General features: G+C 48.1%; 1 protein-coding gene across 1 annotated transcript in view; it reads right to left on the bottom strand.

Annotated features, from left to right (window-relative positions):
• ROBO3 (roundabout guidance receptor 3) overlaps window positions 1-25,091 on the bottom strand; it is a 310,469-nt gene extending 285,378 nt beyond the window's left edge. The window contains 1 exon segment of the mRNA XM_033171318.1: window positions 24,846-25,091. Coding sequence (XP_033027209.1) covers window positions 24,846-25,017 — 172 coding nt within the window. The 5' untranslated portion in view covers window positions 25,018-25,091.
• Between the last annotated feature and the right edge of the window lie 450 nt (window positions 25,092-25,541).

The raw sequence follows: 25,541 nt of genomic DNA on the forward strand, positions 1-25,541 counted from the left end.
TTAATAGGAGCCAAACGGAGTACTGAAATAATGCCAACTGAAAAGAATGGTTTCATATAACTTGGAACACAGCCATGATGCCTAAGTTTACTGAGGTGGTCAGATGAGTTGGAGAAGGGAGGCCTTCTGGTTGCCCTTTATTGGTCATCTAGAGCAGAGGCATATCGGGCAACTATTAAAGCTGTGCTGCTGGTGGTTTAAATCTAAGATCATATGTTAATTATACGCAGAGTTGTCGCCATAGCTGCCAAGTTTTACCTTTTCTCATGAGGAAGCCTATTTGGCATAATGGAATTTCCCTTAAAATAAGGGAGAACTTGACAGCTATGGTTGTCGCCAATGGTAGAACCATTGGAGCCAATTGTAAAGTCTAATTTAGGCACAGTCATTGCAATGGGTCTACTCTGAGTAAAGCGAAGTAAAACTGCTCAGATGATGAGGTTTTTATTGGGGCGGGAGACCAGGAGTGAGTTTTTATGTGAAAGGACATTGAGGACCTTCTCAGTAGTGGTGCCTAGCCAGTGGAACACCCTCTCATCAGACGTCAAGCAGATGAGTAAACTATACAACCTTCTGAAGACACCTGAAGGCAGCCCCGTTTAGGGAAGCTTTTTAATGTTTTATTATGTTTTTATGAATGTTGGAAGCCACCCAGAGTGGCTGGGGCAACCCAGTTAGATGGGCGGGGTACAAATTAATAATAATCATAATCATAATCATAATCATAATCATAATAATAGAGCTCCGTTCTCATACTAAACACAGCTTCTTAGTCTGAGCAGAGGGGCGGAGGAAGCTGCCTTGCACCATGTCAGACCACAGTTCCCGCTGAGTATTGTCAACACCAGCCGCAGGGAACCTCTGGAATATGGTCCTAATTAGGTCTGCTAAGCTTCTGCACGAGGGGCGCGGGTGGCACTGTGGGTTAAACCACAGAGCCTACGGTTTGCTGATCAGAAGTTCAGCAGTTTGAATCCCTGCGATGGGGTGAGCTCCTGTTGCTCGGTCCCTGCTCCTGCCCACCTAGCAGTTCGAAAGCATGTCAAAGTGCAAGTAGATAAATAGGTACCGCTCCAGCAGGAAGGTAAATGGCGTTTCCATGCTCTGCTCTGGTTCGCCAGAAGTGGCTTAGTCATGCTGGCCACATGACCCAGAAGTTGTACGCCGGCTCCCTCGGCCAATAAAGCGAGATAAGCACTGCAACCCCAGAATCGTCCACGACTGGAGCTAATGGTCAGGGGTCCCTTTACCTTTACCTTTAAGCTTCTGCACTGGCTAAGCCATGACTACCAACCCAGCAGCTCAAGTATAGAGCAGGAAAGGATGTTTCTGGGCCAAAAGAAGGTTTGCCAAGAGGGGCTCCTACCCTGCACAGTGCTTTGCAAGTGCCATAGTCGCCCGCATGGTTTGATTTCAAGCCATGCCAGCAAAAGTTGGTCACCTGACATTATTGCAACATCTGGTGGTTTTCTCAGATAGATTTTCTCAATTTGATCCTTTCACGTGGTTTTGCGTGTACTTTGGTATTTTATGCATTGTGACTTGGTTATTTTTATGGATCATAGTTTAGTAGTTATCTATTGCTAAGAGTGAATTTCCATTTGAATTTTTATTATTTGCTGATGTTTTGAGAGTTGATTTTATGGGGTGCTATTATATTCTAATAGATTATTGAATCTTACTTTATTTGATAATAAGTTGTTCCACTTTTAAAGATATGTCAATTATTATGACTTTTTGTATTGGATCAGATTATTGTAAGGGGTGTGTTCTTTGTTGTATATTTTGTTTCTGTAAACCGCCATGCGTGTAGTAATATAGAAAGGCACTGTAAAACTTAAAAGTGAAATGGAAAGTGGTAAAAAAGAAAAGAAAAGATGATTCGCAGGAGGACCCATCTGCAGAAGGTGACCTGCTAGGGGCAGAGTAAATAAGGATCTGGAGGTTAAGATCCAGGTCTTCACTGACTGGAAAAGAATCTCCAGGATTCCAGACAATTAACATTGCCAACTCTACCTGAGGAAGCTGGGGAATGAACCAGGGACCTTCAACATGGAATGCAGATGTTCTACCACCCGGCTTCAACCCTCCCAAATGCTCAGAGGTGCCCTGATCCTTAATTCTATGCACACACCTACAATTCAAAGTGTTGGTGCTGACCTTTAAAGCCCTAAACGGCCTCGGCCCAGTGTACCTGAAGGAGCGTCTCCACCCCCACCGTTCAGCCTAGACACTGAGGTCCAGCTCCGAGGGCCTTCTGGCGGTTCCCTCCCTGCGAGAAGTGAGGTTGCAGGGAACCAGGCAGAGGGCCTTCTCGGTGGTAGCACCCGCCCTGTGGAACGCCCTCCCATCAGATGTCAAGGAAATAAACAAATAACTGACATTTAGAAGACATCTGAAGGCAGCCCTGTTTAGGGAATGTTTTAATGTTTGATGTTTTATAGCTTTTTATTATTACTAATATTCTGTTGGGAGCTGCCCAGAGTGGCTGGGGAAACCCAGCCAGATGGGCAGGGTATAAATAATAATAATTAAATAATAATAATAATAATAATAATAATAATAATAATAATAATAATTACCCTCTTGCACCTTTGCATCATTGGGTGCAAATATTCTAGCTAAAAAGAAAAGAAGCTGACTGCACAAAAAGCTGACGTCTGCACACCCCCTGGATTAAATAATTGAATCTAGCGCAACATTTCCATTAGATGCACTTCCCTTCATAGCCACAAGAGGGCAGTAGATATTAAAAACAAAACCAGGGGGTTGTGTTTTGTGTTTTTTAAAACCTTCAGCACAACTGTCATTCTGCATTGAAAGCATGTGGGAAACAGGCTGTGCTGCTTCCGCAACTGCCCACATAAAAAGCAGAGCAAAAAGGAACATGCTACGCCAGCCTCTGGTTGTTGTTGTTGTTTGTTTGTTTTTTCCTTTCCCCAGAAATAAATATGCAGCGATTACTTTCCTGTTTCCAGATTTCCAGAGGGGCAGCTGTGTCGTGTGTCTGTCGGCTGCAGCCCAGGAGTCTTCTGGCCGTTTAAAGACTAATCCCAAAGAATATGGCATAACCTCATATGGTCTGCAGGTCCACGAGATCACGTGGGTGGCGTTGGAAACAGAGGTCGGAAGTTAAAGAATTCTAAAGTATTCTAAAACAAAAGCTGGTTGCGTTGCTAACATGCGCATCCTGGCATCAAACGCGTGGAGTGTGATCATTTTAAAAATCCACAACTCATAGCACCAAGCTCTTGATGAATCATAATAATTCTTCACATTGAAGTCTCCCTTTGAAGTCGCTTTGCAGTTACAGAGTGTTCCAGAAGGTTAGAGTTTTGGGAAAGGAACAGAGAGACCGGGGTTCAAATCCTCACACAGACATGAAGCTCACTCAGGCCAGTCACTGTCTCTTAGCCTAGTTTACTTCAGGGGACTGTTCTGAGGATACAATTGGGGGGGGGGGGAGGGGGGTAAAGTGAACCACTTTGAGCTGCCCGAAATATAAAATATATGCATCTGCTTGGGAGTAGAATATAAGGCTAATCATAATCAAATAATTTAAAAATAAAAAATGTATGATTCCCCCGTGATGTATACACACACACAAACGTTTTTTGGAATTGTTGGGAGTAAAGCAGCAACACTTGCAATAAGTAACCTGAACCACTAAGGGGCGATAGACAATAAGGCAACCTGTCATTCCGTTTCTTGAGAGAGGATACCTTGTTTGTCTTTTCTCTCAGGCTTTACTTCACTCCCTCCCTCTTCTTCATCAATCTTCCTCTGCATGTGTTAGCACTGGAGCTTCCCCTTGGTAACCTCATGACTCGTGATGTCCACATCTGCCAGGAGTAACAAACCTTAGGTTTCTTTATTCTTTCAAACAGCAGCCTTAGAATCTTAGAATTATAGAGCTGAAAGGGACCCCGTGGGTCATCTAGTCCAACCCCATGCAATGCAGGAATGTGCACCCATAGGCGGATCAAACCTGTGGCCTCGGCATTGTCAGCACCATGCTCTAACTGAGCTGCTTGTTGGAACTATTTCTTTTTATTATAGCCTTTATTATAACCACAAATTACCTTGAATTTCTGCTTAACCCTCAGGAAAGAAGGGCATTTTTGTTGGCCAGGTTTGATTCAATTCCATCAAACCTCCTTTGGGGAAGGTTCCCTGGCAGGGTGGAAGGAGAAAGAACTTGCCCATGTGAAGACCACCTGGTGGAAACCCTTACACATATGGTTCTTAATTGTAAACTCTATGCTGATCTCCGCCAGCAATTTCTAGATCAACTCTGCATCCCCAAATGGAAACCAGAGTTGGAGGTCGTACATTTTCTATTACTGGGGAATGATCAGGAGCTCACCAAGTTAATGGCTAAATATCTCTATCTACAGGTACAGGTATGTAGCCGTGTTGGTCTGCCATAGTCAAAACAAAACAAAATAAAAAATTCCTTCCAGTAGCACCTTAGAGACCAACTAAGTTTGTTCTTAGTATGAGCTTTCATGTGCATGCACACTTCTTTGTCGAAATACACTGCAGACATCTGATCTCCCTGGAGACCAAGAGATGTGACGATAGACTGCTCTACCTCCTTTCTTTTACCAAATGTTTTGTGCCACTGGGGAAGTGGTAATTCTGTATTGATTTGTTTTGGATGTTTGTATGTGATGCCAATAAAAGGTTTGGTGATGATATTTCTTTTTGTGCTCCCCTGCAACATATATGCCAAACTCAAGGGATGAGCCAGGCAGGAGTCCCATGATGAGCCAGGCAGGAGTCCACAAAAGCTAACTTTTTAGGCTTCAAGGTTCTTCCTTGTTGGCAGAGTTTTAGGGCCCATCTGTAGTATCCTTTGTATCATGCCACTTTAAGCAGTCATGGCTTCCCCGCTGCACGCACACACACACCCCTCCCAAAGATCCTGGGAAGTGTAGTTTGTTAAGGACACTGAGAATGGTTAGGAGACCCCCTCTTCCCCTCAAAGAGCTACAATTCTCAGAGTGGTTTAACAACCAATGCTCTTCCCAGGGAACTCTGGGAATTGTTGTTCTGTGAGGGGAAGAGAGGTCACCTAACTACTCTCAGCATCCTTAATAAACTACACTTCCCATGATTCTTTGGGGGAAGCCGTGGCTGTCTGAAATAATGATGCTGCTTCAAAAGGATAGAGCAGATGGGGCTTGAACCTCCACCAAGAAAAATACCGGTAAATCTGGATAATGCATATGGGGCCAAAGAGGTCTTTCCCCCTATGCACTGCTCAGTCAGCATCATGTGACCTTACTACCCCCCCACCCCCCACAAATGCCCATTTTCATGTTATGGCTTAGGGTTGTATCCAATGCTGCAGAGTGGATAAAAATCAATGTTAGTTATATATTTAAATCGGATTTTTTTTAAAAAAAAATAAAATGTTTTGGGGGGAAATATCTTTCTAAAGATCGTTTTCTATCACGTCAGTTAACAAACATGGATACATATGCTATAATGTTATTGTTTTAGTTAAATAAATTGTTTAGTTTGTTATTAAGGAAATGATTATTTTTCTCCTTCCAATAAAGTACAGTACAGCAGAAAAGTTGTCCAAATATAAACAGTTAACTTATTAAACCTCACAATATTTTCATAATTATCTGTCTATGTATTTCTAATAGTATAACCAAATCAGTAAATTTTTGTATAACTGTAAAAACTACTCTGAAAACTAATTATTCCAAAAATGAAACCTTCATCCGGTTGCAAATATTAAGATTACACCAGCAAGAATGAGTCTTTCGGGGGGGGGGGGGAGAGATTTAATCAAGTCTTACTGACTAGTGATTTAAATCATGATTCAAATTTATTTGATTTAAATCAAATCCACCCTAGCTAGTGCTACTCAGAGTAGACTCATCAGAGTTAATGACTTAGGTTTCTTGATTTAAATGGGCCTACTCTGAGAACAACTTAGTTGGACACCATCCTGATTATGATGATTAAAAGCTTTTTATTTCACATTATTCTTTCCAGGCCCGGCACTGTCAGCTGCTTCACTGCAATGCAGCGGTGATGTCAACATGCAGCTGCTGCAATCAAAAGGGTCAGTCCCTTCTCTGCCTGAGACCTTGGGCAGCTGCTGCCAGTCAGAGTAGACGATACTGAACAAAATGGCCGAAGAGTCCGGCATGGCGTAAGGCAGCTTCCTATGTCCAGGACTTGTGTTGCCTTTGGCAACAGAATTAGTTCTGCAAACATGGATGGATTTCAAAGGGGGTTAGATGAAGCCGCAGAAGAAAAGGATATCAATGACTACCAGCCACGATGGGCTGTATACTCCTTCCAGCGTTGGAGGCAGTGTTGCTCCAAACAGGAGTTGCTGGGAAGGAAGTGGGGAGACTGCTGTTGCACTCAAGCCCTGTTTGGGTGGCTTCCCATAGGTGTCTGGTTAGCCACTGTGACAGCAGGACCCTGGACTAGGTGGATCTTTGCCTTATCCCATAGGGCTTTTCCAGACCCTCCAAGTAAGAGCTGTTCGACAGTGGAATTTGCTGCCAAGGAGTGTGGTGGAGTCTCCTTCTTTGGAGGTCTTTAAGCAGAGGCTTGACAGCCATCTGTCAGGAATGCTTTGATGGTGTTTCCTGCTTGGCAGGGGGTTGGACTGGATGGCCCTTGTGGTCTCTTCCAACTCTATGATTCTAAGTGTCTCTATTTTCCACAGACACTCCCGGATTTACAGAAGCTGTCCCGGTTTCTGATTTGATCCTGGAATGTCTCGATTTTCCTTAGGATGTCCCTATTTTCAACAGAGAAATTTTGGAGGGTATGGAATTATCCAACCCTGAGCCATCTGAAGGCAGCCCTGAATAAGGGAGTTTTAAAATGTTTAATGTTTTATTGTGTTTTTATATATGTTGGAAGCTGTCCAGAGCGGCTGGGGCAACCCAGTCAGATGGGCAGGGTATAATAATAATAATAATAATAATAATAATAATGGAACAAAGGTAAAGGGACCCCTGACAATTAAGTCCAGTCGTGGACGACTCTGGGTTTGCAGCGCTCATCTCACTTTACAGGCCGGCGTTTGTCCATTTCCGCAGACAGTTTTTCCAGGCCATGTGGCCAGCATGACTAAGCTGCTTCTGGCACAACGGAACACCGAAACCAGAGCAACGCACGGAAACGCCGTTTACCTTCCCACCACAGTGGTACCTATTTATCTATTTGCACTAGGTGCTTTCAAACTGCTAGGTTGGCAGGAGCTGGAACCAAACAACGGGAGCTCACCCTGTCGCAGGGATTCGAACCCCTAACCTTTCAATCAGCAAGCCCAAGTGGCATAGTGGTTTAACCCACAGCACCACCCACAATAGGACATCCCTATTTTCATTGGAGAAATGTTGGAGGGTCTGGCAAAACACTAGCCAGGATACGTCCTGCTCTACTATTTTATTAAACTTTCCCCTTTCTTTTAAAATTAGCCCTAGGCTGTGTGTGCACAATATAGCTAGCCAAGCTTACCTTGCTGCAAGGCCAATCCCACAATGCATTGTGGAGAGAAGACAGCCCACTGCTAGGCGCTGGCACTTGATTTGAGCCATGCTTTTAAAAATCTAGCATTTGTCACTTAGGGAGTTCTACGCTCTCTGTAATTATCACATGTAGCCACTAGGGGGCAGCATGGTTTTGGTTTAGTACCCCAAGCAACATCATGAGAGCAGCATCATCGAGCTCATGTGTCTACAAGAATTGGGATCTGTGCATGTCTCTGGGTGCGCACACTGTCAAGTCAAGAGCACTGCTGCATCCCTATGAGGGAAAAAAGGAGTAAAATAACCAAGCAGTATGTAGCTCATTCAAGTATGTTCATTTTTCCAAGAGTAAATCTTGTGAGATTTAACAGGCACTAAGTTGCAAAATATATTTGCTGGGCCCTATAGGTTTTGTTCTTGCTTTCCTTTGGGTGGAATGACTTGGTCTCCTTCCATTCCATTCCATTCCTTCCTTCCTTCCTTCCTTCCTTCCTTCCTCCCTCCCTCCCTCCCTCCCTCCCTTCCCATTTTAACTCTTTTTCACCGCATGGTGGCACAAGAATAGAAGCATTAAAGGAAGGAGCTCTTAGCAGTGATGACGGGGGCAAAGTTCCTTTAGACTCACCCTAAAATCACACCTGAACAAAACATGGGTTGCTTGCAACTCACTTATATTCAGAGTAGACCCGCACTGAAAATTCACGTGCATTATTTTGAATGGGTCTACTCTGAGTGGGACCTAGCAGTTCGAAAGCATGTCAAAAGTGCAAGTAGATAAATAGGTACCGCTCCGGCGGGAAGGTAAGCAGTGTTTCTGTGCGCTGCTCTGGCTGGCCAGAAGCAGCTTTGTCATGCTGGCCACATGACCCGGAAGCTGTACGCCGGCTCCCTCGGCCAGTAACACGAGATGAGCGCCGCAACCCCAGAGTCGGACACGACTGGACCTAATGGTCAGGGGTCCCTTTACCTTTACTCTGAGTGGGACTAACACTGGATACAGAGGCAGCTCTAGGGGAACGCAAATGGGGTGTTTCCACAACTGCTTCATAGGGGCAAGACCTACCCAATAAAGGTTCGTGTGCTCATTGGGCCTCACACTCCTGTGCAGATCCTGTTTTTTTTCCCTAATAAAGAGTTAACTCCATTTGCTTTGTGTGATTTATTGCTGGCTCGCTCCTAAGGGCTGCATTTCCTCACAGGCAACTTTTTGGGGGCCGCATGTCAATGGTGGGTGGGGTTAGAGTCAAGAGGAGGCAGATCAACAAAGGCACCCCTTCCCTTTCTATAGCAGGTGACATTCCACCCATGCAAAAGCCTCTACAGGCACACAAATCAATACAGCCAGGCAAAAGCACTCAAGGGGCAGGGCAGGAGAGATGTGTGGCTGGGGAGAGGGGTTGTGGCCTTGGAAGAGTCCCAAGGGCCTGATAAAAAAAAGCCTCAAGGGCCAGGGCCTGAGTTTCCCCATTCCTGACATATAGGTTGGGATGTGTACAAAATCATGTCCGTAACTTTGCTATGCACCTCTAAGATGCCATTTCTTCCCTCTCTTTTTTCTCAAGCGTGTTTCTGAACGTCATGATCGGAATGGTGTTAGACGGTTCAGATTCATGGTTCCGCAAGCTCACAACAAAGCATCACAGATGCTGGAAATGCCATCAGGTGGGGCTCCGATGCTCCTCAATTAGCAGCCGCCTCTACCTCTGACATTTCCCTTCGCCAGCCAAGCAATGCAGCCACTTTCAAATGCAAAGCAAGGACTAGAATCAGGCTGACTTGCTAAGACTTTCTGGATGCAGAGATGGGGAACCTGTGATCATTCAGAAGCAGGTGGATTCCAACTCCCAGCAGACCCAGCCAACATGGCCAATGGTCAGGGATTATGGGTGTTGTAGTCCATAAACCTCTGGAAGGCCAAAGTTTCCCTAGCCCTGCCATATAGGGCTAAATTGAAAAAATAAAAATAAAAATAAAATTGTTTTTGCTAATGGCTGCATACACCCCACACATTCAAAGCACATACATTTGCCCAAAGAATCATGAGAACTACAACCTACCCCTCACAAAACTACAATTTCCAGCACCCTTAACAAACTACAGTTCCCAGGATTCGGGGGGGGGGGTCAGGTGCATTAAATGTAGGGAGTGTGTGGTGCCTGGGAGCAAGGCAGAGGGACAGAAATTATGGGGCACATCATAAAGCACCCAGGTCCCCCCACAACTCTGGATTCTACATCACATAGTTCACCAAATCTTTCAGGGTGGCCTTGTGCTGGTCTTAGTGTGGGAATATTGCAGAAAGGTAGGACAGGATATACTGATTAAATATTATCTCTCCTCACTCACGCTTGTAAGAAGAAGAGCACATTCCCTTGCACATTGCTGGAAGCTAGTTGATGGATTTGTGAGTATCATTTGAGTTAAGCAATCCAGTCTGGCTTGTCCAGTCTGGATTGTTCCTGGTAAGTTTCCCCTTATGTTTCTCTCTTAAAATAATAATACAACAGTCTTTATTAAAAGCAACAGTAAAGTTTACTTACATTCAGTTCACAGTAGTTTTCTGAAGGCAGGCTTTAGCTTATAGTTGCAGTTACATTTATAGAAATACAAAGTGTGGCTTCATCCTGTGTAGGGATGAGCCATGTGCTGCTGGCTAAGAGCCAGCAGACAGCGTAAGAGCATAAGTAGCCAAAAAGAGTCAAAGAGACAAGAGGACGATGGCTGCATGACTGGCCCTTTTATAGGGTCTGCCAGGGTCATGCCCATCTACCTGGTCACACACATGGATGATGCTCCAGACCAAGTGTGGCCGGAAGTCCTCCTGGCTGGAACAACATTCCCCTGTGTGTCCACTCTGGGGAAACAGGAAAAGTTGTATTTGACTGCTTCAGTGATGGTACATCCCACAGAAAACCATTTTAGTTTAGCATCGCCAAGTGCAGAATTCAAATTAAAGCCGAGAATTGGAAGGGGGCACCTGGAAGCTAATCTGCTTCAGGGTGCGGCAAGGTTGCCTCGACCTCTGGGCCACGTTGCAGAAGAATGAGCTGGTCCTGGGGCACAGCTGAAAACTTCTTGCAAGGCACCCCAGGCAGTGAGGCTGAAGCCAGCCAGCCAGCCAGGGGTGTCCGAATGAGTCAAACAGCTGTCTCTTCCGTCTGCCAGCGGTCTGGACCAACAGGCTCCCCACACACACAATGTTTAAGGGGGGGGGAATCTGCCAGAAGCCAGGGCCCAGGAGCTGTTTTATGGGGAGTGGATATCCTCTTAAAGGCTATCGACTCACTCCAGTCCCTGCTGTTGCCTCGCAGTGGGGACTTGCCTCCTGCCAGCCCTGAGCGGCGACTCAGCTCCACTCGGCCTGCAGGAGACAAAGCAGCTAATTAATAACAGTCTTCTCTGCAAGCTCAGCATGGGGAAGCACATGGGGAGCGAGACTTCTGGGAGGGTTGCGCAAAGAAGCCTCCTCTGGCAGGGAAGATGCCCACAGCTGCCTGGCTGCTGTTCCATCAGCCGCCCACCCCCAACCTCCTCTTCTTAACTTTCGCTGGAAGCCAGGAATTCACTTAACCGGACTAAGCAGGGCTGCATCCTTCATGTCCCTTACAGAATGGAGGGACCCCATCTGGTCTCTCCGTTGATTTGCATCAAATAAGGATCATGCTAACAACAGAGCCGCCCCTTTGCTTCCATAACGAGGCCGCAAAGTCCTCAGCTGACAACGGCCTGATGTCTTAACCTCTGTTCCCCCCGTCTGTTCTGCAGAAGTTGCCTTACACCAGCTCGGGTTCTTTGTCCACCTAGGCCTGGTAGAGCCTGCTCTGACTGGCAGCAGCTCCCCAAGGTCTCAATTGAAATGGAGACCTCTATGCATGCAGAGCAGCTGCTCTACCAAGAACGGAACGGCCCCAGGAGAGGTCGTGCGTCCACAAAGGGACCCCTGACCATTAGGTCCAGTCGCGGACAACTCTGGAGTTGCGGCGCTCATCTTGCTTTACTGACTGAGGAAGCTGGCGTTTGTCCACAGACAGCTTCTGGGTCATGTGGCCAGCATGACTAAGCTGCTTCCGGCGAACCAGAGCAGCGCATGGAAATGCCATTTACCTTCCCGCCGGAGTGGTACCTATTTATCTACTTGCAGGTCGACGTGCTTTCGAACTGCTAGGTTGGCAGGAGCTGGGACAGAGCAACAGGAGCTCACCCCATCACGGGAAATTGAACCCCCGATCTTCTGATCAGCAAGCCCAAGAGGCTCAGTGGTTTAGACCGCAGCGCCACCCGCATCCTGCATCCACAAAAGAAGTCAACAAAAGAGGACACATATCTGAGCAAATTATCTTGGCTGATTTGTACATACTGTAATTTAAATAGGAATACAGTACATCTCACCCCAGTGGGGTGCAAGTTTGGGACCAGAAGACCTGTGTGCCTGTTCAATATGCTGCCCCAAGGCCCACTGCGGATGACCAAGGAGAAAATTAATGTCCCTCTTTTTCAGCAGCAGCATCAAGAAGGAAGAGGAGGAAGACAGTCACAGGACTCTAGGATTTGGGATAGGGACCTTGGCAGGCACCTGACTATGTTCTTCTATACAAATAAGTATCCCAAGTTTTCTCATGTCATTTGTATATCACAAAAACAGCATAATAAATGTGGGGAAACATCTACAACATGTGGTTCATTATTAGTGGTCAATGTGGAAGTTCTTGGTTCATGAATAGGTTTCAACAATTAGGAAGAAAAGAGGAGGAAAGAAGGGGAGGGGGAATGGTAAGTGGGGTGGGGTGAGGAGGCTATGCTTCTCTACTTCTATTTAGTGTATGTGTGGGGTTTTGTGGCAGCGTTACCCGTATGGGTTCGCTTACTACTTGCTTGTTGTATTTCCTTGGTGGTGAGAGAGGTTGGGGGTGGCTTAGGGTGTTGTTGGTTGTCTTTGGTTGGCTGTACAGTGGTACCTCGCAAGACGAATGCCTCGCTAGACGAAAAACTCACTAGACGAAAGGCATTCGCTAACGAAAGGGTGACTCACAAGACGAATTTCCCTATGGGCACGACTCGCAAGACAAAAAAATTTCACATTCTTTTTTCCGTCAAACCGCGCTTCCCCTGTCCGTGCTTCGCAAGACGAAATTTTCGCTAGACGACAGCACTCGCAGAACGAATTAATTTCGTCTTGCGAGGCGCCACTGTAGTGAGAATTGCTTTTGTGTGTGAGAGGGGTGTGAGTGTGTAATTTTGAATCAGGTTAGCCAGATTGATCCGTATGCTGTCGGCAGATTCTTGTTGTTGTCTTGTTGGGCTGTGTATGTGATGAAGGGGAACCATACTGCGGTGAAGGCGTCTTCTTCTGTTTGTCCCCGTGTTAGTTTCAGTTTTGGGGTTAGTTTTGGCACCTGACTATGTTGACCCCCAGTGCCAACCCTGCATGCAACAATGCCCTAAATTGGAGGTGCCTAAAAGTTCTCCCCAATCCAATGGCCTTCTTTTTTTTTTACCGGTACATTTGTGTGGCTCAGCAGGAGAGCACATCCTTTGCATGCAAAAGGTCCCAGGTCCAATCCCCAGAATCTCCAGTTAAGGCTGGTGGAAAAAACCCACGGAGAGACCCTCCCAGTCACTGTAGACCAGGGATGTTAAACCTTTGTGAGCTGGCCTTTGTGATCCTGCCCTGGCCATATCCCTCGTCAGCTTTGCTTTGTGGCCGGAGTTTTGTCTCTGGAAAGCCTCAGAGTTAGCCATTATCTCTTGACAGGTGATGTCCTAATCTCATGGAGGCCCCACCTCAGCGGGATCCTTATGGATCAGCTGATTCCCGCTGGCGGCACTCCAGTGAGAGGGGGCCTGTTTCTAAGGCAATGACAAAACAGCCCTCTCCGGGCGTCAAGGGGAGGATGCTGTCACTCACAGGCTGCCCAGCTAATAGCTGTCAATCACAAACAAGCCTTTCCTTTTAAAAGCCACCGCCAATTATGCAACCTTCCCAGGACCACCCTGGCATCTCCAGCTGTGTCAACGCATCAGAAGTAGAAATATGGCTTTTAAAAACCATATGCAAAAGTCTTTTAATGTCCCTGCTGCCTAGGGGGGTGCCTATATCCTCCCCTGCTCCCCAAAGGAGGGCATCAAGCACCCCTCAGAAACACATAGGCAGTAAACCAGATGTAGGGAATTTCCCCCCCACCCCCAATGTTGCTGAACAACAACTCCCATCAGCCCCAGCAAGCATGGCCAAGGTCAGGGGCGATGGGAGTTGTAATCCAGCAACATCTGGGGGGACAAAGGCTCCCCACGCCTGCAGTAAACCAACATCTGCAAGAGCTCGGTAAAGCAACCGCTGCTGCGAAGGGGGTGAAGCACATCAGAGTAGTCGTCCCAGCAGCCTTTCCCAACCTGGAATTCTCCAGATGTGTTGGACTACAACTCCCATCAGCCATTCCACCTAGCGTGACCAGGGGTCAGGGTGATGGGAATTGTAGTCCAAAACATCCGGAGGCCAACCGGTTGGGAAAGGCCTAGGTTAGAGCAATGGGTGCGCACAAACAGGGCTGTGTGTGCTTGGGTTTGGAAATGTTAGTGACTGATAAAGCATCTCTGGTTTGGGGGTAGGGAGGTGTTGGTCAGGTAGCAATCTGATTTGCACAGCCATTAAAGAGGAAACCGTTTCTTTTGCGATGGATGGAAGCATTTTTGTTTATTTGATAGAATTGTAGAGAGTCAAAGTGGCTTACCTAAGGCCATCTCATGACCTCGTGGCAGAGACAGGATTCGAACCTCATCCGTAGCTCACTCTCTTAGGCTGTGTGCACACCATACGTTTAAAGCACATCTCTTGCCCCCCCCCCAAGAATCCTGGGAACTGCAGATTGTTAGGGGGTCCTGGGAACTGTAGCACTGTGAGGGGTAAATTATTGTCCCCTCACAGCCTTAGCCACTATGCTAGAACACCAGCTCTCAACACAGCTTCTCCAGAAACCACAGCTGTATATGTAGCTCAGCTGGTAGAGCATGAGACTCTCAATCTCAGGGTTATGAGTTCAAGTCCCATGTTGGGCAAAATATTCCTGCCTTGCAGGGGGTTGAACTAAATGACCCTCATGGTCCCTTCCAACCCTATGATTCTATGGCCTATTCTATGAGTATACAGTCGTACCTTGGTAGACGAACGCCTTGACACTCGTACTTTTTGGCTCCCGAACGCTGCAAACCCAGAAGTGAGTGTACCAGTTTGTGAACATTCTTTGGAACCCGAACGTCTGACACAAGTTCCGCAGCTTCTGATTGGCTGCCAGAGCTTCCAGCAGCCAATCAGAATCCACGCCTTGGTTTCCAAACGTTTTGGAACTTCCGGAACAGATTCCGTTTGACTTCCGAGGTACGACTGTATATGGACATTTGTCTGTTGGTCCACTCCATCAAAGCAAAGTTTCACTCTGGAGCAGGGGTGCCAACTTGAATAAAATATTGGGGGGGTGCAGGTAAGCCCCACCCCACCCCACATAATTGATCACATGACATGGCACACCGGCGCACAATGTGAATGGCAATGCCCATCAACTTTGGGGGGCCCAGCCCCCTCAAATATTTTATGGGGGGGCAAGGGACCTTGACCCCTAGGAGTTGGTTCCTAGGCTCTGGAAGACCTAGAACCAAACTTGTTGCGGGCGGAAGCGGGGGCTCAAGCCCATTCGCCACCCCACCCCATACAGAGCCTCAGTGCCCTTCCTTCTTCCTCCCCTAAAGACAGCCCGTTTCCCCGCAAAGCTCCTGCTTCTCCCAATTGCCAAATCACCCTGATAAATAGCTTATGCTAATGGGGCAGATTCAGAGCAGAGGGAAAGTGCCAGCGCTCATAAAGCCGCCTCATCTCCCAGTGCAGTGCAGCAGGCCTGCTGCTTATGCAGCACACGCTCCATGCATAAAGATTTTCCGCCCCTTTGGAGCCCGTTCTGATGCTCCACGCTAAGCATAGAGGCAGCTCATTAGGAGGCAGCAGGGTCTGGCTGGAAGCCTCCCTGCCTCTCGCCCTTTCGAACGCACCTTTTATTTACTGGCGCAGTCCATCTGCTTTCAGTTGTGGGTGTGAGTCAGAGGAAGGGTAGGGGTTTTGATGGACTATTAAAGTGGTATTAAGTCACAAATTAGGCTTGCAGATCAGGGGCAGAGCATCAGCTTCACATGCCATAAGGTAAAGGTAAAGGAGCCCTGACAGTTAAGTCCAGTCGCAAATGACTCTGGGGTTGCAGCACTCGTCTCGCTTTACTGGCCGATGTTTGTCCACAGACAGTTTTTCCGGGTCATGTGGCCAGCATGACTAAGCCGCTTCTGGCGAAACCAGAGCAACGCACGGAAACGCCGTTTACCTTCCCGCCGGAGCGGTCCCTATTTATCTACTTGCACTTTGACGTGCTTAAGAACTGCTAGGTTGGCAGGAGCTGGGACCAAGCAATGGGAACTCACCCCGTCACGGGGATTCGAACCGCCGGCCTTCCGATCGGCAAGCCCTAGGCTCAGTGGTTTAGACCACAGCACCACCCGCGTCCCATTTGCATGCCATACCCTCCAACATTTCTCCGATGAAAATAGGGAGCATCCCATTCCATAATGATCATTTTACTATTTATACCCCACACATCTTTTGGGGTTGTCCCAGCACTTTGGGCAGCTTCTGACATACCGTATTGGCCGGAATATAAGATACACCTGCAAATAAGCCGCACCTTTAAAATTGAAGGCTTATTTGTGGGTGCGGCCCGCCTCCCGGCACAACCGCCCTGGGCAGGGAGGATGGCCGGTGCTGGCACTCGGTTCCAAGAGCACTATGTCCCCACCTCCCAGCACTATCACCTCCTGGCACTACCTCCCCAAGCTGGTGCCGGCTGCCCCCGTCCCCCAATCAGGGCAGTAGTGTTGGGAGGCAGGTATGCAGCACTCAGTTCCAAATATAAGCCACATTTTAATTTTTCACAGCTGTAGTTTGGGGAGGGGGGAGTACAACTTATATTCAGGCCAATACAGTATTTTGTTGTTGTTTAGTTGTTTAGTCATGTCAGACTCTTTGTGACCCCATGGACCAGTAAATAAAACATTAAACTTTTAAAAAAACCACTTCCCTATACAAGATTGCCTTCAGATGCCTCGGGGGTTGTATAACTCCATACCCTCCAACATTTCTCCCATGAAAATAGGGACATCTTAAGGAAAAGCAGGACATTCCGGGATCAAATCAGAAACCAGGACGGCTTCTCTAAATTAGGGACATCCCTGGAACATAGGGACCCTTGGAGGGTCTGGCATGCTCAAGTTCCCAATTTTGATATCCAGGTAGGGCTGTGAAAGACCCCTGAACTTCTGGAGAGCTGCCAACTGTCGGTGTAGACAGTAGGGAGCCAGACCACCAACAGTTTAAGGCAGCTTCTTGGACTCCTATGTCAAGACAGACACTGGAGTCCAGGGCCCCATTCTGCAGAACAGGTGGGTCCACAGATGCAAAAGGGGATGGGCCTGCTATGTTTTGATGCAACAAACATCACCAAATAAAAGACCATTGAGCCCAGGATCTAAGGTCACCTCCAGACAGGCTATTTACGGAACATTCATCCTGCACAATGCTTGGTGGCAGCAATTAAATTTGCTCTTGAGGCAAGGGCCACTACATTAGCAAGCAGGATCCAGTATTTACATTATTTCTTCAGCAGGTAGGTTATCAGTATTTAATTATTTGTTTGTTGCATTTGTATAAAGCCGGGCTCCCTGGAGCGTTGCAAGCCATCGAAATGCAATCAAAAAATTAGACACTCAAACCAATTAGAAATAAAGCAAGACCAGGGGGAGGGAATACACAGCAGCTAAAGCTAAGTGAGAAGCAGCCAGGGGAATAAAATAGTGCAAGAATCTAAAGAGATGTACCCGTTATAATGAAAAGGCCGGGGAGAGCTGTACCTGGCACTTGAAGATGATAGTGTGGGGCTCTCCGGGGAGGGCATTCTATCAGGTCAACTGGTGTCAGGATGGAATGCTAGACTGTAAATCTCAGATGATGAATCTTGCACAGAGGCATCATTCAAGAAAGGTGATTGTTCTTACTAGGCCAGCTTTGAATGCTGAGAGAGAATGCAAGTATTTGAACACAGGGCAGCTAAATAGATCTGCTAGCACAAGGACTCTTGGCTATGCAAAAGAACTTCACCTCCCCTCTCCCCATGTGCCTTCTGTGTCCCCCCTAAATCTGTTGTGGGGAGAACGGAGGTGGGGGGGAGGGGGAGAGAGAGAGAGAGAGAGAGAGAGAGAGAGAGAGAGAGAGAGAGAGAGAGAGAGAGAGAGATCCCTTTCACAAGTGGAAATCCTTGCATTAGGTCTATTTGGTTGGATTGTTGTTGTTGTTCAGTCGTTCAGTCGTGTCCGACTCTTCGTGACCCCATGGACCAGAGCACGCCAGGCACGCCTATCCTTCACTGCCTCCCGCAGTTTGGCCAAACTCATGTTAGTAGCTTTGAGAATACTGTCCAACCATCTCATCCTTTGTCGTCCCCTTCTCCTTGTGCCCTCCATCTTTCCCAACATCAGGGTCTTTTCCAGGGAGTCTTCTCTTCTCATGAGGTGGCCAAAGTACTGGAGCCTCAACTTCAGGATCTGTCCTTCATTTGGTTGGATGCCACCCATTAACTATATTCTTCCCCCTGTTTACCCCCTCCCATTTCATGTTGCTTTCCATTTTAAATTTCAGATTGCAGGTGCCTTGAGGCAGAGACCCATCTTCTTCGAATGCCATGGGTAGGATAAAGGTAAAGGTAAAGGGACCCCTGGCTGTTAAGTCCAGTCGCGAACGACTCTGGGGTTGCGACGCTCATCTCGTTTTACTGGCCGAGGGAACTGGCATTTGTCCACAGACAGCTTCCAGGTCATGTGGCTAGCATGACTAAGCCGCTTCTGGTGAACCAGAGCAGCGCATGGAAACGCCGTTTACCTTCCCGCCAGAGCAGTACCTATTTATCTACTTGCACTTTGACATACTTTCGAACTGCTAGGTGGGCAGGAGCTGGGACCGAGCAACGGGAGCTCACCCTGTCACGGGGATTCAAACTGCCGACCTTCTGATCGGCAAGCCCTAGGCTCTGTGGTTTAGACCACAGTGCCACCCGCGTCCCATATGGGTAGGATGATTGTTGTTCAGTCATTCAGTTGTGTCCGACTCTTCATGACCCCATGGACCAGAGCACACCAGGCATGCCTATCTTTCACTGCCTCCCACAGTTTGGCTAAACTCATGCTAGTTGCTTTGAGAACACCGTCCAACCATCTCATCCTCTGTCGTCCCCTTCTCCTTGTGCCCTCCATCTTTCCCAACATCAGGGTCTTTTCTAGGGAGTCTTCTCTTCTCATGAGGTGGCCAAAGTACTGGAGCCTCAACTTCAGGATGTGTCCTTCCAGTGAGCACTCAGGGCTGATTTCCTTAAGAATGGATAGGTTTGATCTTCTTGCAGTCCATGGGACTCTCAAGAGTCTCCTCCAGCACCATAATTCAAAAGCATCAATTCTTCGGCGATCAGTCTTCTTTATGGTCCAGCTCTCACTTCCATACATTACTCCTGGGGAAACCTGTTGAATGGTTGTCTGCCACTTATTATGGGTAGGATAGTCATTGGCAATTGCATTGGTACAGCCACAAGAGGGAGACAGTGACTCGTCTGGCCAGTGCTATCACTTGAAGGGAGCTTATAGGACGAATGGAGCATTTTAACAAGAAATGGGATATATATATTATTTGATTGCATTCTTATGTACTTGCTGCTTGTGTGCATGGCAGTTCCTGCCAGTCAATGAAGCAGGGAAGCTGCAAACAAAAGCACCTAGTACAATGAAACAAAAACCACTATGGAAAGATTTGCGCTGAGTTCAAGCCGTCTAGTTTACAGAGATGCAGCTTGATACTTAAGGACGTTCACGGGCATAAATATACTGGCTAATAAAGCCTCATGAATCTGACAGTGGAAGAAATTAATAAGGCCCAAATGGATGCCAATTAAAGTTGGTTAATTGAAAGTTCAGGACAAGGCACATTTCAAGCTGAAATAGCCACTGACACAGAGTGCCCAGGGGTGGTAAAAGTAAGTTCTCCATCACTTGCACTTTGAGGATAAAGAATGGACCAGACACGAGGCTTTATCCAAATACAATTTAATGAGCTTGATTTGCATACTGGGAAGGGGAAGGAATCCATTCAACTGGGCTGAAACACACTGCATTGTCCCAGCGGTCCCTTCTGACTTAAGGATTTGCGATTCTGTGCACTTGCCCTCATTTGCATTAATAACAATACTAATTAATAATGCTAATGAAAAGTGCCTCCTGTTTATGACAGGGAGCCCGAAGGAGGCCAGGGTGAGGTCTCTACTGCACACCAACAGAGAGCAAGTGCTCAGCGTTCAGCTTCATTTACATTTAAAAAGGGACGACTCCAGGAGTGACTGATTCAGTTGGCACAGACTTGCCTCTATTATTTATTTAGCTACTCTTTTACCAATGATCCTATAATTCCAAGTTTCTCATTTCTTGCATCATCACACAGATGCACTGTAGCAGAAGGCCCACAGGACTTTAACAAGTCACAGTTTCAGGGCAAACAGGTTGCCTGGCTGAAACAGTGCACACCTTCAGGTGATCCCTGCTTGTAAGATCTGTGGGAGCAGGTAGAAATTCTACAGATGAAGGCAACTTTCCCGCTGCTGCTGCCACCAACAAGCATATACAGTGATGGAAATGCTACACCTGTTGAACGGTTGTCTGCCACTTATTATGCACTCTTCAGCCACAGCTTTCAGAGCAATTTACAAAGCCCGGTACAGAAAATGAATATCAACATTTACCGATAAAACAGATTACAAGGGAGTAGGCTAAAAACACCAGCGTGACACTAGCTATGTACACTCAAACAGCTAAAACAGAGTATTTTTTAAAAAAATAAAAAATTGAATCTATTTGAAAGCCAGTTTGCCGGGGTGGTGGAGGGACTGAACATAGAATCGTAGAGTTGGAAGGGACCAGGAGGGTCATCTAGTGCAACCCCTGCAATACGGGAATGTTTTTGCCCAACTTGGGGCTTGAACCCACAACCCCAAGATTAAGAGCGCCATGCTCTACCGACTGAGCTATCCTGTGAACAGTGACAGATGAAGCACAAGCCATCATTCATCCAGCCCCTCCCTCCCTCCCTTCTTTCCTTCCATCACCTAGTTTTCATATCTTATTGCAGGGGTGGGGAAACTCAGCCCCAAGGGACAAATGCAGCCCTCCATTCCACTCTTCTTGGTGCTTGGGACTCTCCCCTAGGCCACACCCCCTCTCCCCAGGCCACACCCCTCACTGTATCTGCTTCACACCTTCCTTGGATGTTTTTGCCTGGCTAGAAGGGGTTCTTCGACTCTGAGAATGCCTCTAGCTTGCCTGGATGGAGGACAGAGGGGGTATCTGAGTGTATGCAGAAGCCAGCCTACTGCAAAAAGGTGAGATTTATGTATGTTGTGCCACCTATGTTTGCTTCTGGCTCCACCCACCACTGACATGTGGCCCCTAGAAGCTTTCCCAGAAGGAAATGTGGCCCTCATGCTGAAAAATGTTCCCCACCCACCCTATTCGATTGCAATTGCACCTGCAAATCTGTCTAAGTGAATGTAACTGAAGCATACACACATTCCCCCCTCCTTCATTTCTGCTCCCTTCCCCAGTTTCCCCCTTGTCAAATTTTATGCATAGATGGTACTCTCTAGGTGGTGTCATAATAATAATAGATAAGACGTTCTGCAACGTTCACATTCATAATTTTTTTAAAAAAAACTTGTGTGTTCTTTTTGTCATGTTATTTAATAACTCTGCCCGTGGCAGGAAAAACATCAACATTTGTAAGCCGCCTTTGAATCTCACCTGGCATTTCCCTTCCGTATCTGGGATGGGGTGATTTGCAGAGCTTTACATAAGATGTTCCTATTCCAACTACATGATGTGCCTACACACTGCATGGCACAAGATTTGCCACCAGACACAGGTTTTTAAATATTGGGAGTATTTGCTTTCATTCCTGTTTTTAAAACAAAAGAAACGATATCCCTAACCTACAAGGTTCTCAAGGCAGGTTTGAAAATAGTTTGGCAATGCATAACGACATTTTAGAAGCAATGAGAAGGTTGCCCAGTGGCCTTCTCCTTCCCCATCACAGGTGTGAACTAGCATGTCAGGTAGGGCTTAGCCTTCTCCCTGACATGCTCATTTTCTTTGTTCGGGTGGGGAACCGATTCCCACCCCCTCCCAGTGTGTAAGCCCAGACCCAACTTCACCACTTCAAACAGTTGTGTGAATCTGACAGCTACTGGGAAATGATGGCAGGCCACATTCCTACGGGCAGGAAACATGAGGTTTGGAATGGTGTGTCTAACAAATACCCCAACAGGAAGGAAACTGCAGACTGTGACAGCTCACTAATTACCGGTAACTGCAATACATTACTGAGGAATGCGTGGACTTTGCTCAATTAACCGAGATGGAAAAAGCATAGACATCTTCAAGTACTTAATTCCTAGAAAGCATAGAGTGTTTAGAGACTGGATTCTGCAGACCACTTACCTGGACACCGAGGATGCCTGTTGCCATAGAAATAAGGACCCCTGCTTTGTTTGCAAGAATAACTGATCATATGCATTTGGTTCATGAAATCATCTGTATTGCATAGATAAAAAGACTAATCGTTTGAATAGGACAGGAGCCAACTATTCACGATTCTTTCTTTTGGTTTGGCAAATAAATGAAATAAAATACACAATCCCAATCACATCTCAATATGGCATGAACATGATTTGCATTTTCTGTAAGACTGGGAAGCAAAGATTAGGGAGTCTGTGGCCCTCCATATATTGTTGGACTAAAACTCTCACCATCCCTGATCACTGACGGGGGTCTGAAGTTATTACCTACCAGGAATTCAGTATTATATGGAGGGGCGAAGTCTGCCCCTCTCTACTTTAAAGTTGCCACTCTGAGGCATCACATAAGCAGACGGGCAAATCTTTGAACCACAGGCCTCTTTCTTATTCGGGTAGCTTGAGTCAAGAGCTTGTCTATTATCAACAAATAGGCACAGGTTTGAGTAAAGTTTTCTCGGTGTAATTGCTTGGGCTTAAGTTACCTACACTGTCATTCCTGAATTTCCAGCAAGTCTTTAGGGGAAAGGGCAAGCAGTGCTGTGTATAGTGTTTTAGCAACCTTTTCCAAGAGAGGGCGCTGGTTGGCCAATTTACAGTTCATATCAGCTGCCTGCAGGAAACAGCCGCTTAAATAAAACACGCCGAGAGTGACAGCGGGGAGCGCTGCCCCTATCGACATCCTCTAACCCGAAGACGATGCGGCAGCTTATCAGGACACTCAGCATCTTAATAACTAGCCATCATTGCACAGCCATCAGCAGCAGTACCTTTATTCCAGGTCTGGCAATTGCATTCGTGGAACGGGCGCATCTTACGCCACTTAGGGGCTCGCCTATCTGGCAGTGAGTGGTGCAGGGAGATACTCTCTGCAGCAGCGCATAGCCACTTAGTGCAAACACGTGCGCTGTTCAGACAGGCTCGCCAGGGGGACTCGCCCCGACTGACTGCAGCTGCTGGTTACTGACCGGACACCCGGTGGCAAACCCGGATTTGCCTCCGTGTAACGTGTGGAGTGGCTCTAAAACTCCAGTGTGGGGAAGCTCAAGAAAGCATGCACGCCGGCCAAATGCACACCTGGGTAGTGCATGCGCAAAAAATCCTGGGACGCGCGCGTGTGTACACACGCGCACACCTATGCACGCAGCCTAGATAAAATTAGAATAGGAACACGCTGCGGATTTCCAGTGACACGCTGGAATCACTTATAAGAAAAGAAATTCCGGAGCTCAAGTTGACCGAAAGACTCTGCCCCCTGATCTCGGACAAGCGTGAAGGGCAAGCTGCAACGGGATGAGAGGAGTGCCCTTTGCACGTGCTCAGAAGCACTTTCGTTTTCACCTCGGGTATTTCAAGACTGACCACCTCGGTTGGGAAGCTTGGGATTTTCAACCCGGCAGGAAGTGTCCTATGCATCCTTAACTCGGGTCTTATTCCCACGTGAACGTGTATAGAGCTGCAGCCCTAACTGAAAGTTCTAATTCTTATTGAATTTAGGTGGGGTTTGTTTTGAGTGAAGGCGCATAGGATCTGGGTTTCACTGCTGCAGTCGCATCCTATGCTTGCTGACTCGGAAGAAAGTTCTACTCAGTTCAAGGGGAATTCTTCCCTTGTGCGCGTATAAGATGGTCAGTTGCAATCCTATGCAAGTGAATACGAGATCCGTGGGTCGTTTTGAGTAAGCGTTCAGAGAACCCACCCCACCCCCACCCCCTTCAAATTCATTCTGCCACTAAAGGCACGTCAGGAGGGCTTTGCACAATAATGAAGGTCCGGTGGCGAGGGGGGCACACAAGAGTCCCAGGCAAGAAACCAGCAAATCCCACATGCGCTTCTGCCCCAGTAGATGCTCGCACGCGTCCGTCTGAACCTGGAAAACGCTCCGATTCGCCAGAAACATTTCTGGGAGATGGGTGCGTCTCGTCGACGCGAGTTTGGGTGCAGAGCCAGACGAGCGAACTCAAGATTCCTAGGATGAGACACCGCGCGCCACAGACCCACTGTCCTCTGACACCCCCAAGATGCAAGCATGTCTGAACGGGCAGCTACGCGCTAGGATCGCCCCGAGTTTCTGCATGGACACGCCGTGTGATCTGGGCTCCCTTCTCCCGCCTTCTAACAGGGCTGAGACAGAGGAACATCCTCTCCAAACAAACCGGCCCTCAACAATCCTTGCCCCGCCACAACTGGGAACACCCCCACTCCCCCGTCCCGCCCCACTGGCCGGATGCTACAAAGCCCATCCCTGGTGCATGCACATCACAAGCCCCTGCGCGAACAGAACCAGGTGAGACTTTCTCCCAGGGCTGTGCGTAGAGTAGGATCGTTGTCCCAACCTGAACCCGCTCCCCACGCCGCAAAACCAGCCGCAAGAAAAGCATGCCCGTGAGCATGCACAGAGTGCCCACGCGTGAGGGGGAAATCACAAATGGCGTTCACACGTTCACTTGGACTAAGGGGCGATAGGAGCTTCACTTGGGTGGGGAGGGGAAAGCGAAGCCCCGGGTCTTAATCTCTCTCCCACCTGCGCCCTCCTCCCTCCCCATATTCCACGTTGGCTTCCCACCCGCATCCCAGGGGGTGGGTGGATAGGGGAAGAAGCAGCTTTCGGGCCGGTCCCCTCCCGGGCCCCGCCGCCCCTCACCGTTGAGGCTGGTCAGGTTGCCCAGGTCGAGGAGGCTGGGGCTGAGCGCGGCCAGAGCCGAGGAGTTGAGGCTAAGGAGCAGCTCGGACGAGTTGGCCAGGGCGTCGCCGGCCGCCAGCGAGTCGGCGAAGAGGTTCATCTGCAGCAGCGTCTTGAGCAGGTAGCGCAGCATCCTGGCCGCCGCCGCTCCAGCGCTCCGCCGCGTGTGCTGGCATCCGAGCGCACAAGCATCCAGAGCCTCGCCGCTGCTGCCTCTGCGGCGCCGCCGCTGCTGCTCTGCCGCTCGCTCTGGTCCCCCTCCTCCTCTTCCTGCCTGCCTTGCCGAGGCTGGGCCGGGCTGGCCGCTCCCCCGGGGGCCGGGCAGGCGGAAAGCAGGTGCCGCCACCAATAAATGTTTAATTATTGGATTAATAACCCTCCCTGGAGACGCAGCGCGCTGCCTCCCTCCCTCCTTCCCTCCCTCGGTCGGGAAGAAGGGAGAGGAGGAGGAAAGAAAGAGGAGAGGAGCCTTGCCAAGGGACAGAGGAGGAGAGCGCGGTGCAGTGGTTAGGGGGCTGGGGGTTCAAGCCCCCACACAGCCATGAAGCTCCCTGGGTTACCTTGGCCCAGGCCCTGTCTCTCAGCCGGACCCACCTTGCAGGGTTGTCGTAAGGAGGAAATGGGGAAGGGTAGAAATCGAATGATAAATCAATATAT

The sequence above is a fragment of the Lacerta agilis genome, chromosome 15 (assembly GCF_009819535.1).
Source record: "Lacerta agilis isolate rLacAgi1 chromosome 15, rLacAgi1.pri, whole genome shotgun sequence".
Lineage (NCBI taxonomy): Eukaryota > Metazoa > Chordata > Lepidosauria > Squamata > Lacertidae > Lacerta > Lacerta agilis.